The sequence below is a fragment of the Hyla sarda genome, chromosome 4 (genome assembly GCF_029499605.1).
Source record: "Hyla sarda isolate aHylSar1 chromosome 4, aHylSar1.hap1, whole genome shotgun sequence".
Classification (NCBI taxonomy): Eukaryota; Metazoa; Chordata; class Amphibia; order Anura; family Hylidae; genus Hyla; species Hyla sarda.
The window spans coordinates 381,638,876-381,653,305 of record NC_079192.1 but is presented as its reverse complement, the minus strand read 5'-3'; the positions used below and the strand labels follow the sequence as shown (position 1 = coordinate 381,653,305).

General features: G+C 44.2%; 1 protein-coding gene across 1 annotated transcript in view; it reads left to right on the top strand.

Annotated features, from left to right (window-relative positions):
• The window catches only part of SLC6A7 (solute carrier family 6 member 7), a 145,321-nt gene that overhangs the window by 122,954 nt on the left and 7,937 nt on the right, over positions 1-14,430 (top strand). The window contains exon 13 of the mRNA XM_056516947.1: positions 1,988-2,155. Coding sequence (XP_056372922.1) covers positions 1,988-2,155 — 168 coding nt within the window. The remainder of the gene's footprint in view (positions 1-1,987; positions 2,156-14,430) is intronic.

Genomic DNA, 14,430 nt, shown 5'->3' with positions numbered 1-14,430 from the left:
TCCTCATGCTTCCGCCACCTCCAGGCTGTGTCATCCAGCCACTATATGGTCTCCTCATGCTGCCGCCACCTCCAGGCTGTGTCATTCAGCCACTGTACGGTCTCCTCATGCTGCCGCCAACTCCAGGCTGTTTCATTCAGCCACTATATGGTCTCTTCTTGCTGCCGCCAACTCCAGGTTGTGTCATTCTGCCAGATTATGGTCTCCTCATGCTGCTGCCACCTCCAGGCTGTGTCACTGTGCTGCCATGTGGTTTCCTCATGCTGATGGCACATTAAATAAAACTTTTTAGGTTCATCTATTTGAAATCTTCAATTTATATGTTAAAAAATATCTTTAATCTTTTCAATTGTGAAAAGAGGGCACCTCCATGCTGTGTCATTCAGGCACTATATGGTATCCTCATGCTGCCGCCACCTCCACTCTGTCATTCTGCCGCCATATGGTCTCCTCATTCTGATGCCACCTCCCGGCTCTGTCATTGTGCTGTTCTGCGACAGTGATTCTAATAGCGACGCCTGTGATCTGCATGTCATTCTGAATAATAGTATTAATTCACTAACACAGTACACTCCCCATGAGTGTTATGACAAGGCAAAGTGTTCTACACCCCTTTTGAGGCTCTCTGTAGTCCCGAAATAGCCATTTTTAATAGCAATTTGCCGCAAATTAATTCGGACCAAATCAAATTTTTCCAGAAAATTGGGCGAATCGGCTCAATCTAATTTTTCAAAAATTCGCTCATCTCTACCTTTCATTATTCAGTTGCAGTATGCCCTGGAGAAATCATGTTGTACTTTAAAATCTTTGTCCATGTCAGGGACTGGACAGTTCGTGACACAGATAGAGGAGGCAGCAGAGAACACCATGTCGGATGTCAGATTAGAAAGAACAATGTGACTTCCTGCAGGGCATTCAGCTGCTGATAAGTACTGGAAGGCTTTTATTTTATTTTAAATCTGTTTGACTTTCAGACACCAGTTGATTTGAAAATATTACCTTCCTCTGGAATATCCCTTTTAAATGACTTCCAGACCGAAGCAATTAAAGGGGTACTCCAGCCCTAATACATCTTATCCCCTATCCAAAGGGGATAGTGGATAAGGACAGGGGGCAAGATGTCTGATCGCGGGGGTCCCGCCGCTGGGGACCCCCACAATCTGTCATTCAGCACCCACCTTTGCGAGCTCTCCCCAGTGGCGTGACCCCCGCGATCAGACATCTTATCCCCTATCCTTTGGATAGGGGATAAGATGTATTAGGACCGAAGTAGCCCTTTAAGGGAATTCCATTTTTTTATTTAATACCAAAATGTGTCTTTTTGTGCTCATTTAGTTCATAGTTTACACCACTATTATGTGATTTTTCCTTCATTTATCTAAATGCTAATGCCCTGCTTTTTTACGACTTACGCATAATGTTGGTTAATTTACATATTTTAATTGGTCTGTGAAAACTAGTGTGAGAAGTGATGTCTGATGATCTGGAGATTTGCGTTTAGCGGAGACTTTAAAAAGTGGGTGGAGTGATGAATTTATAGAGGGCAACATTGATTATACTGCAACCATTGGCCCCTGTAACAGCTGGAGCCACATTGTTTGGAAAACATTGACCTTAAAGGGGTACTAAAGAAGAAAACTGTTTCTTTTAATCAACTGGTGTCAGAAAGTTAAACAGCCTTGTAAATTACTTCTATTTAAAAATCTTAATCCTTCCAGTACTTATCAGCTGCAGTATGCTCCACAGGAAGTTCTTTTCTTTTTGAATGTCTTTTCTGTCTAACTACAGTGCTCTCTGCTGACACCTCTGTTCATGTCAGGAACTGTCCAGAGCTGGAGCAAATCCCCATAGCAAACCTATCCTGCTCTGGACAGTTCCTGATTTGCTGACGGTTTCCAGATTCACATAGGGATTTTGTTTCAATGTAAAAATTATTGGGGTAATACTGCCAATTTTATTCTAATCCACATTTCCCATGTCCTTTCAGGGTCTGCTGGCTTATAGCATCATAAAATACCAGCCATCCCAGTACGGAAGCTATAAATTCCCCTTATGGTCAGAGGCATTAGGAATCCTTATGGGACTTCTCTCGTGCATGATGATTCCCATTGGAATGCTGGTTGCTGTGTTAAAAGAAGAAGGAACCCTATGGGAAGTAAGTATTACACATTATGCAAGATGTACAGTACTGTGTATATACCCTACAAATAAATTTGAAGGAGTACGCCACAGGATAGGGGATAAGTAGCGGATCGCGGGGGGTCCGACCACTGTGGCCCCCTGCGATCTCCAGGACAGGACCCCAGCGCCGATTATGTCCAAGAGCTGTACACGTGTCTTTTTGGCGCTCCCATAGAAATGAATGGAGAACATGCCGGCTGCAGCGCTTTACTCACTCAGCACATGGTCCCATCCCTGTGATTGCCCGGGGGGGTGGGTGGGGGGGGGGGGGGGTTGGCGGTTAATGGGGCCAGCGGTCAGTTCTCCAGGATCGGCTACCTTATCCCCTATCCCTTGTATATACTGTACATAAGAGTTGTCACAATATCAGAATTTGAACTTTGATACCAGTACAGAGAGTCTCAGAACCCATACAATCCTTTGACAAGTTGCCTAAGCCAAATTGTTAGTGTGGCCTGTTTTGCAGATAGAGGGTTTATTACATGTGTATACCCCTAAACTTCCCCTGTATATCTCAGACTGCCCCTGCATACCCCCTTCTCCCCCCTGTATACCCCTAGAATGCCCCTGTACACTCCCAGAAATCCCCTTTATACCCCCCATTCTCCCCTTGTATATCCCTCAACTGCCCCTGTAATATTCAGACTGCACCTGTATACCCGCAGATGTTCCCTGTATACCCCAGACATCCCTGTATACTCCAATAGTCCCATTTATACTCCTAAACTTCCCCTGTAAAACTCAGACTACCTCCTGTAAACCTCAGACCACCCCTGTAAACCTAAGACTGGCCTTGTTTACCCCCAGACATTCCCTATATTTACCCAGTCACATTCTTAGTGCAGTCCAGACAATCCCTCTTTCTCAGCTTTCTACTATGCCCGGTCTGACATGTCTGTAGCTGCCAGGGGCACTCGGGCATAAACTGGTGCCTCTGTGTGTGAACTCCACTCTGTATTGGGACCACTCTCTCCCTTTTTGTAGTCATGCACACTGAAGACTGAAGGAAGACATTATTGAAAGCATTGTGCAATGGTCTCGGCCAAGGGCGTACTACCATTAAGGCAGACCATGTGGCTGCTATGGGACCCTTGTCTTGAAGAGAGGAGGATCTGTCCTGATTTGTCCCATTCCCTTTTCTATTGGTTTGAAACAATGCAGAACTAATTTCTTCAGGGAACTGCATTGTCAGCAAATTAACATATATAGCTAATGTCTATCTTGACCTCCTACAATGGAGTTTTATTTGACATGACAGAAAGACTGACTGTTTATTTCCTGTTACTTTCCATGTACACCACAGCTCTCCATCTTGACTAGGGTATCGTCTAGATTCCCTGATGGGGGAAATGATGGAATAACAATGCAATAGGGAATGGATAAGAGGAATGAATTAATTGAGATTGAGGAACGAAAGAGAATTATAAGGGGGAAGATGATGGAATAAGAATGAATGAGGGGAATGAATGAATAAAGAAAAAGAATGAGAAAAGGAATGACGATCACGGGGGAAATTATGGGATAACAATGTAATAGGGAATGGATAAGAGGAATTAATGAAGAATGAGAATTAGGAACGAAAGAGAATTATGGGGGGGATGGAATAAGAATGAATGAATAAAATATAAGAATGAATGAAGGGAATTAATGAATAAAATAAAATGAGAAGAGGAACGAGGATCATGGGGGGAAATGATAGAATAACAACCTCTCCCTCTTATACAAGACACGGACACCTGAATTGTGGTAGAAACGGCCACAGCGGACCACATTTTATTAACATTACCATAAATATATAAATATTCACATTAACTCAATTCCAAAACAGATATAAATAGTGTAAAAACAAATATAACAATAATAACAGTGCAAATCTGCTTAAACCTGAGCTCTTCAACTCCTTCAGAATGAAGGGGGGACCTGAAGGCAACCGAATCCCATCCTTCTCCTACTGTGCCCTTAGTCACCTCTCCCCCTGACCCAAGGGCCCCACCTTCGGAGAGTATCCAGCCAGAACCGGCTGGGTTCCACCCCAGCTCCACCAGGGGTTGGTATAAACAGGGCCGCTGCCACCACTTTTCCATAAATGCCTCCAAGTCCCCCCTTTTCTCTCCAGCCACTGCGACAATGAAACCCAGTCCACCCACCAGCCTTACCAGGGGCGAGTGGGCAGTACAATCTTCTCTCTTCTGAGGTACTGTTCCTGCACTTCCTGTTAACCCTCTTTTAACCCCTTCTATGCTCCACCCACTATCCTTCACGCTCTCTGACCTGACCTTTCACTGACTCTCTGTGCTTCTCATCCCACCCCTGTCATGAGCCCCCTCCCTTCCCATACTGTCCAGTCCGTGGGCTTTCTTGACTAGGGGATTGTCTAGATCTACTGACCTACTACCACCTCTACCTCTTATACAAGACACGGACACCTGAATTGTGGTAGAAACGGCCACAGCGTACCACATTTTATTAACATTACCATAAATATATAAATATTCACATTAACTTAATTCCAAAACAGATATAAAAAGTGCAAAAACAAATATAACAATAATAACAGTGCAAATCTGCTTAAACCTGTACTGTCCATACTGTCCAGTCTGTGGGCTTACTTTACTGTTTAGCACCCATGGCTACAAGAGGGAGACATACTGTGTGGGAGCAAATGGTTTAATACCAGGATTTCTGTATATATTCATACACACTACATAGACATTAAATAGGGCATTTATGTAATTATTTTGGCATCAATTGGCACACCCACACAAATACTAATAATAGCTACATGTAAAGATAATAGAGGTCAATGATATGTGATTCCCAGGTATTGGGGTGAGTTTTCAGATATTTCCTTGCATTTGGACAGGTCCATACACTTTACGCTAGCTTATATTGCCGTCATTCCTCTTAGAAGCCTCATATTATAGATCTACATGCTGGTCCGTGCTCTTCGTTTCTAAGGCAACCACACATGAAGTCAGCCTTCTGTCACCGTTCTGTTATTTTCTGAATCATAACGGATATGTGACTTGTAGTACGAATTGTTCCTCACTTTCAGCATTCTAGAGAGAAGCAGTGAACCAAAAAAATAAGAAGTAGAGAGAGACGCTTTGTCCCTTTTCAGTCTTGTTCTGCAGAGCACTTGCCTTTTGTGTGTTTTCTTGTCTCGTAAGATGTGAGTAATGGTGTAAACTTTATAGATAGACCTGCAGAAAAAAAATCTCCCAAAGTCAGTTGGAGAAAAAAAAAAAAAATATATATATATATATATATATATATATATTATATATATATATATATATATATATATATATATATATATATATATATATATATATGCATACAAATTGCCAAATTGGAAACAAAATCTATTTGTGACTAATTGATTTGCTCTTCTACTGACACATCCTTGTTCGGGGACAAAAATATTTCCAGGAAGGGCCAAAAAAAAAAAAAAACTCACCTGCCCCTATCTCCCACCCAGCCAAGTGAAAAAAATGTATTTCTAACATTTCTGTGGCTATGTGAAAATGCAGAACATTTCATGTTTATATCAGATTACAATTAAAACAATGCTTATAATGGATTCAAGTGATCTTACTGTATATATCCAATATACATTATATAAATACTTGACACATTTTACATATTTTTCTTTAAAAAAGTTGTGTTCTGCAAATGGCTGGGGCAGTAGCTGGGGATATAACTTGAATACCTTTGTAATAAAATATATTCTGAATAGTCCGGGTAATGAATACCAATGGTTTAGTGTGGCCTCGGAGCACTGTAACTTTCTGTCTGGGGAGGAATGTTATTTTCCATAGGAAATATCTACATATACAGCTGGATATAATAGCATTCTTATTGGATTTAGCACTAAGTGGGGCTAATGAGCTTGCGCATTGATGTGGCCTATTTTCTATCCAGCTACTTTGGAAATAGAAAGGGGAGGAGGACGGCTCAGTGCTCTGATCAAAACCTGGCATAAAGGATAGACTGAGAGATTTTAAGGAAAGACGTATTTGTGACTCAATATACTAAAATATTTCATATTAAATAAAATTTATATGCAAAATATTTTTTATGGTCCTAAATATAATGTTGCCAAAGCAGGGAAGGGCGTGAACTCTTGGGTTTGGCAATGGTATCAGGAGAGGATATAGTCCAGAAAGACAATATTTACAGTCTAACTCCCATAACAATAGGCTATACACAGTCCCAAAGTACAGTATTTGTCAGTGGAATTGGCAGCTATGGCTACAGCCTTTGGATCAATCACAATATCAGTCTTTGAATAACATTGTTGACTTATCTCGGTCCATAAGAAGAAGCTCTTCTCTACTCTCCAATCAATGTCAATTCCTTCAAAAACAGATTATGGCTTTTATGGATTATTATAAATAAACCTACAGTGTGTGTGGCTGCTGGAGGGAAGGGCATGTGGGAGATGATGAGCTGATGTTGTTTTTGACTCCTACAGTAAACCTTGCACTACACCAACCTAGCAAACCCAGCAACTCAAATCACAGGTCCATCTTATTGCGAGAGACATAACAATTTGCACAGCGGCATACACAGCAATTGAGCTATTAACATGCATTCACATCCTACACTAATGTGCACAAAGTAGGGATGTACGAATGGGATGGTTTTTCTGTTTTATCTGCTCCCTAGAGCCTATGTTAACTGTTAAATACCGCTGCGTGTAGTTGAGTTGCACTTTTAACTGTACCATGATTAAGCTTATAAACCTCACTTACCTTCTAGGCCGCAGGCTGCTTCATGCCTGCAGTCACTGGGGGTCTGGAGCGTACTCTCCCTTCAGGATGCACCCTCTTAGGATGACATCACTCACCCTATGCATGTGCATCTTGGAGGAAGGGAATGCTCCAGACATTTAATGGCTGCCTGCGACCTAGAAGAGAGGACGTCAGTGACTGCGGGGGAGCCAGGAGAAGGCAAGTATGTATTTTTATTTTGGTGAGAGGGACTATTAAAAGGGGACAACCTACTGGGGGCTATATATAGAGAAAAACGATCTGCGGGGTCACCTATATACATAGGGTTACTACCTACTGGGGGCCTATACCACAGAAATGACCTACTGGGGACCTATATACAGAGGGGAACTACCTACTGGGTGCTTATATACTGTAAAAACTACCTAGTGGAGGCTTATATATCACAGAATATACCTATTATTCTGAGAACTTGCCTATTGGGGGCCTATATACCAGCAACCTACCTACTGGGGGCCTATATAGTAACATAGTAAAATAGTTCATAAGGTTGAAAAAAGACCAGAGTCCATCAAGTTCAACATATACATCCCTAATGAGTCCCTACTGAGTTGATCCAGAGGAAGGGAAAAAAAAACTCATACTAGAGGTAAAAATTCCTTCCTGACTCCAAATATGGCATCAGAATAAATCCCGGAATCAACGTTCTGTCCCTATAAATCTAGTATACATAACCAGCAATGTTATTACTCTCTAAAAATGCATCCAGATCCCTTTTGAACTCTTTTACACAGTTCACCATGACTACCTCCTCTGGCAGAGAGTTCCACAGTCTCACTGCTCTTACAGTAAAGAACCCCGTCTGTGCTGGTGTAGAAACCTTCTTTTCTCAGGCATAGAGGATGCGTCCTTGTCATAGATACAGTCCTGGGTATAAATAGATCATGGGAGAGATCTCTGTACGGTCCCCTGATATATTTATACATAGTTATTAGGTCGCCCCTAAGCCTTCTTTTTTCTAAACTAACTAAACCTAATTCTGATAATCTTTCTGGGTACTGTAGTCCTCCCATTCCCCGTATTACCCTGGTTTCCCGTCTTCGAACCCTCTCCAGCTCCACTGTATCTTTCTTGTACACTGGTGCCCAATACTGTACACAGTATTCTATGTGTGGTCTGACCAGTGATTTGTACAGCGGCAGAATTATTTCCTTGTTGTGGGCATCTATGCCCCTATTGATGCACCACATGATTTTATTTGCCTTGGCAGCAGCTGCCCGACACTGGTCGCTACAGCTAAATTTACTGTTAACTAAGACTCCTAAGTCCTTTCCCACGTCAGTCGTACCAAGTGTGCTCCCATTTAATACATAATCTCAGCCCGTATTTTTCTTCCCCATGTGCATTACCTTACATTTATCAGTGTTGAACCTCATCTGCCACTTCCCAGCCCATACCTCGAACCTATCCAGATCCATTTGTAACAGTGCACTGTCCTCTATAGTGTTTACCGCTTTACAGAGTTTAGTATCATCTACAAAGATTGCTACTTTACTATTCAACCCCTCTACAAGGTCATTAATATATATATTAAGTAGAACAGGACCCAAGACTGACCCCTGTGGTACCCCACTAGTAACAGTCACCCAATCAGAATAAGCACCATTAATAACTACCCTCTGTTTTTCTATCACTGAGCCAGTTACTTACCCACTTGCACACATTCTCCCCCCAGCCCCATCCTTCTCATTTTATGCACCAATCTTTTCTGTGGCACCGTATCAAATGCTCTGGAAAAATCCAGATATAAGACATCCAGCTATTCCCCCTGGTCCAGTCTGGAGCTCACCTCCTCATAAAAGCTGATGAGTTTAGTTTGACAGAACCGATCCCTCATAAAGCCATGCTGATATGGAGTCATACATTTATTTTTATCAAGATACTCCAAAATAGCATCCCTTAATAAACCCTCAAACAATTTACATACAACGGATGTTAAACTAACAGGTCTATAATTCCCTGGGTCATCTTCTGACCCCTTTTTAAATATTAGCACCAAATTTGCCATGCTCCAGTCCTGGGGAACATTCCCTGTCACTTTAGAGTCCCTGTATATTAAAAATAGGGGTCTGTTTATTACATTACTTAATTCCTTTAGAACACGGGGGTGAATGCTATCTGGAGCTGGCAATTTGTCTATTTAGATTTTTTGTATGGGGCACTGTACTTCTTCCTGGGTTAGACAGGTGACCTGTACTGGGGAGTTTAACTTATCTCGCTGTATTTCACCTAGCATTTCATTTTCCTCGGTGAATACAGTGGAGAAGAATTTGTTTAATATATATGCTTTTCCTAATCCCTGTTTTATAATTTCTTGCTCAACATTTTTTAAAGGGCCTACACTTTCATTTTTGACCTTTTTGCTATTTATATAGTTAAAGAACATTTTGGGGTTAGTTTTACTCTCTTTGGCAATGAGTCTTTCTGTCTCTATTTTTGCGGCTTTTATCTTTTTTTTTTTTGGTTTGGTTTTCTTTTATTCCTGACTCTTTTATTCCCAATATACAATATACAATGAGAATTTAAAAGATTCTTAAAAGTCTCCCATTTAGTGTCAGTATTCTTTTTTTTTTTTTAGGACATTATCCCATTTTCTATTGTTAAGGGCTTCTCTGAGTTGCTTAAACTTTGGCTTCCTAAAGTTCATTGTTTTTGTGGTCCCTCGCGAGGTTCCCTTATTGAAAAATAAGTTATAATTTATTATATTATGATCACTATTTCCTAGGTATTCTTCTACCTGCATATTAGTTACTCTGTCAGGTCTGTTGGTTAATATTAAGTCTATTAAGGTGCCCCTTCTGGCCGGGCCCTACATCATTTGGGCCAAATAATTGTCTTTAGCTATAGTCAGAAACCTGTTTCCTTTATGAGATTCATAGGTCTCAGTCTCCCAGTTTATATCAGGATAGTTAAAGTCCCCCATTATTATCACCTCATTCTGATTGGCTGCCTTGTTTATTTGCCTGAGTAATTGATCGTCTGCCTCTTCCATTATGTTTGGTGGCTTATAGCAAACCCCTATCAGAATGTATTTTCTCCATATAATATCTACCCATAATGACTCCACATTATCCTTTCCCTCCCATATATCCTCCTGCAGTGCGGCCTTCAGACTGGACTTTACATAAAGACAAACTCCTCCCCATTTCAGTCTTGTCCGATCCTTTCTGAATAGACTATAACCCTGTATGTTGACCGCCCAGTCACAGCTATCGTCCAACCACGTTATTGTGTTATAGTGTTATACCCACTATGTCATAATTCTCCTCAGACATTATCAACTCCAGTTCGTCAGTTTTATTACACAGACTTCTGCCATTAGTTAACATGCAATTCAATGGTGTATTTTTTTTTCCTATGAAGCCTATCACTATTAACTATTCTAACCCCTCCCTCCGCTCCACCCCTAGGACATTAATACGTCCCCTCTTTCTATCTACACTATCTTCCCCCTCTACATTGTAGGTTCCCTCCCCCCCAGTCCCTAGTTTAAACACTCCTCCACCCTTCTAGCCATTTTCTCCTCAAGCACAGCTGCACCTCCCCATTGAGGTACAGCCCATCCCTACGGTAGAGCCGGTATCCGACAGTGAAGTCAGACAGTTCTCCATGAACCCAAACCCCTCCTCCCTACTCCAAGAGACACTTGTTTACCTCTCTAATCTCCAGCTGCCTCTCTGGTGTGGCTCGTAGTACAGGTGATATTTCAGAAAATATTACCTTGGAGGTCCTTGCCTTAAGCTTGCAGCTTGACATTATTTTTAAGGACGCTCCACCTACCTATTACTTTGTCATTGGTACCATGATCGCTGGGTCCTCTCCAGTACCACCCAGTAACCTGTCAACCCGATCCGCGATGTGCCGAACTCGAGCGCCAGGTAGACAACGCACTGTTCAGCGATACCAGTCTTTGTGACAGATCGCCCTGTTTGTCCCCCTTATAATTGAGTCCCTCACTACCAGTACCTGTCTGACCTGCCCTGCACTCCTCCGTCCCTCCTTACTGGAGCAGACACTCCCCTGGCGGTCAGAGGCAAAGTCCTGCTGCAGTACTGCTATCTCTTTTCCCTCTACCTTGTTTTCCAACTGTAACCCAGCTAGCTGCCTGACTGTCCTGCACCTCCGTACCACTATCCTCCCCCACCTCTACCCCAGAAAGTACTTGCTCAGTTAGCAGGACACTCCTCTCCAAGTTGTCAATGAGTTTCAGTGTTGCCAGTTACTCCTCTAGATCCAGGATCTGGGCTTCCAAATGAACAACTCACACACATCTTGCACAACAATACGCACCCTCAAACTGCTGTTCAAGGATTGCATACATAACGCAAGATGTACACTGGACTACATTTTCCAATATGGAGGCCATCTAGTTATGGGCATTTAACAAAGAAACACTCACAGCGATCTCAAACTCCTGCTTTCAAACTCCTGTTTGACAACTCTCTTTCGGCTCCCTCTCTTCCAAAGCAACACTCAGACAGGGCAAGCTCAGAACTGAGTCCCAAACTAAGATTTAAGCACCTGTGATCAATCTACCCCTCCCCCTAGAGGCAGAGTAGAGAAATGTGAAAAGACTGTTTAAAATTCTATCAGTGATCCCTCTATGTGCAAATGTAAGTACTCTCACAAGTCCCTCCAGCTCCAGAGATTCACTCCACACAGCAGATATCTCCTGATTTACAACTCTCTTTCAACTGCTTCTCTTTCAAAGCAATGCTCAGAGAGAGTAAGCTCAGAACTAAGTCCCAAACTTAGATTTAAGCACCTGTGACCAATCTACCCCTCTCCCTAGAGGCAGAGTAGAGAAATAAAAGTGAAAAGGCTGTCTAAAATTCTATCATTCTTGTCACGCTGCTGCTTCCTCGGAGCGCTCGCGGCGTGCCCGTGAATGCAGCTCTCCGGTCGGCACTGCTGACCGCGATCGCTGCTTCCATGTCTCCGGTGGGGACGCGATCCGAGGTACGGGACGTGCCCGCTCTCGGATCGCGCCCCGTGTCTCTCACCTGCCCCGTCCTCCTGTTCAGTCCCGGCGCGCGGCCCCACTCTCTAGGGTGCGCGTGCGCCGGGTCTCTCAGATTTAAAGGGCCAGTGCACCATCAATTGGTGCCTGGCCCAATTAGTCCCAAGCACTCCCTACACTATATAAACCCACTTTCCCTTCCTGTCCCTGCCGGATCTTGCCTAGTGCCCTGTGAAAGCGTTTCTGTGTGTTCCATTGCCTGTGTACCCAGACCCTTGCCGTTGCCCCTGACTACGAACCGTTGCTGCCTGCCCAGACCTTCTGCTATGTCCGACCTTGCTCTTGCCTTGTCCTTGTGTACCGCACCGGTCTCAGCTGTCAGTGAGGTTGAGTCGCTATCGGGTGGAACGGACCTGGGGGTTACCTGCCGCTGCAAGTCCATCCCGCTTTGCGGCGGGCTCTGGTGAAAACCAGTAACCCCTTAGATTCCGTTCCCCTGGTACGGCCCACGCCATCACCTCACTGACACAGAGGATCCACCACCCATTTCCTCCCTGCATACCAGTCCGGATCTTGACAGTAGATCCGGCCATGGATCCCGCTGAGGTCCCGCTGCCCAGTGTCGCTGACCTAACCTCCGTGGTCGCCCAGCAATCACAGCAGATCGCGCAACAAGGACAACAGCTGACTCAGTTGACCGCTATGCTGCAACAGCTTCTGCCACAACAACAGCAACCATCTCCTCCGCCAGATCCTGCATCTCCTCCGCAGCGAGTGGCTGCTCCCAGTTTCCGCCTGTCTCTTCCAGACAAGTTTGATGGGGACTAAACTGTGCCGTGGGTTCCTGTCCCATTGTTCCCTACACCTGGAGATGATGTCGGGCCAATTTCCTACAGAACGGTCTAAGGTGGCGTTCGTGGTCAGCCGCCTGTCTGGAAAGGCCTTGTCATGGGCCACAACGCTTTGGGACCGCAACGATCCTGCCACTGCTACAATCCAGTCCTTCTTCTCAGAAGTACGTAGTGTCTTTGAGGAGCCAGCCCGGGCTTCCTCAGCCGAGACTGCTTTGCTGAATCTTGTCCAAGGTAGTTCTTCTGTGGGTGAATACGCCATCCAGTTCCGCACCCTCGCTTCTGAGCTACGCTGGAATAATGAGGCCCTCTGCGTGACCTTCAAGAAAGGCTTATCCAGTCACATCAAAGATGTCCTGGCCGCACGAGAAATTCCTGCTAACCTGTCTGAACTCATCCATTTGGCCACCCGCATCAACATGCGTTTCACGGAAAGACGCCAGGAACTTCGTCAGGAAAAGGATCTTGTTCACACCAGGTGGTTTCCCTCCCAGGCTCGTCTCTTCCAACGTCCTTTGCAATCTGTTCCTGGGCCTCCTGCTGAGGAGGCTATGCAAGTGGATCAGTCTCGCCTGACCCAACAAGAGAGGACTCGCCGTAGGAATGAAAACCTGTGCCTATACTGTGCAAGCACCGAACATTTCCTAAAAGACTGTCCTATTCGTCCTCTGCATCTGAGAAACGCTCCCACTCACCTAGTTAACGTAGGAGAGTCGTTGCTAGAAGTGAATTCTACCTCTCCACGATTGACTTTACCTGTGCGGATTGCTATACCCGCTAGTGCTACTTCCTTCTCCGTTGTGGCCTTCTTGGACTCGGGTTCAGCAGGAAGTTTCATTGAAGCCTCCCTAGTCAACAGATTCAACATTCCAGTTACCCATCTTGTCAAACCTCTCTTCATTTCATCAGTTAATGGAGAGAGACTGGTCTGCACTGTGCGTTACTGCACTCAACCGCTACTCATGAGTGTTAGAGTTCACCACCATGAACATATTGAATTTTTTGTGCTACCCAACTGCACTTCTGAAATTCTTCTGGGCTTGCCCTGGCTCCAACGTCATTCGCCTAGCCTCGACTGGGTCACCGGGGACATTAAGAGCTGGGGATCTTCTTGCCACAAGCGATATCTCCACCCAGTTTCTTCCTGCCAGGTCTCCATGGCTACTCCTTTGCCAGGTCTTCCTAAGGCCTATCAGGACTTTTCGGACGTCTTTTGTAAGAAGCAGGAAGAGGTCTTGCCTCCTCATAGACCCTATGACTGCCCTATCAACCTGCTCCCTGGTACCACACCGCCCCGTGGTAGGATTTACCCACTTTCTGCCCTGGAAACCCAAGCTGTGTCTGAGTACATACAAGAAAACCTCAAAAGAGGTTTTATCCGGAAATCTTCTTCCCCGACTGGAGCTGGATTTTTCTTTGTCGCTAAAAAAAGATGGATCTCTCCGCCCTTGTATTGATTACCGCGGTCTCAATAAAATTACCGTAAAAAATCACTATCCTCTGCCTCCCATCTCCGAACTCTTCGACCGACTGCGAGGTGCTATGATTTTCACCAAACTAGATCTAAGGGGCGCATATAACCTCATCCGTATACGAGCAGGCGATGAATGGAAGACCGCCTTCAATACCAGAGATGATCACT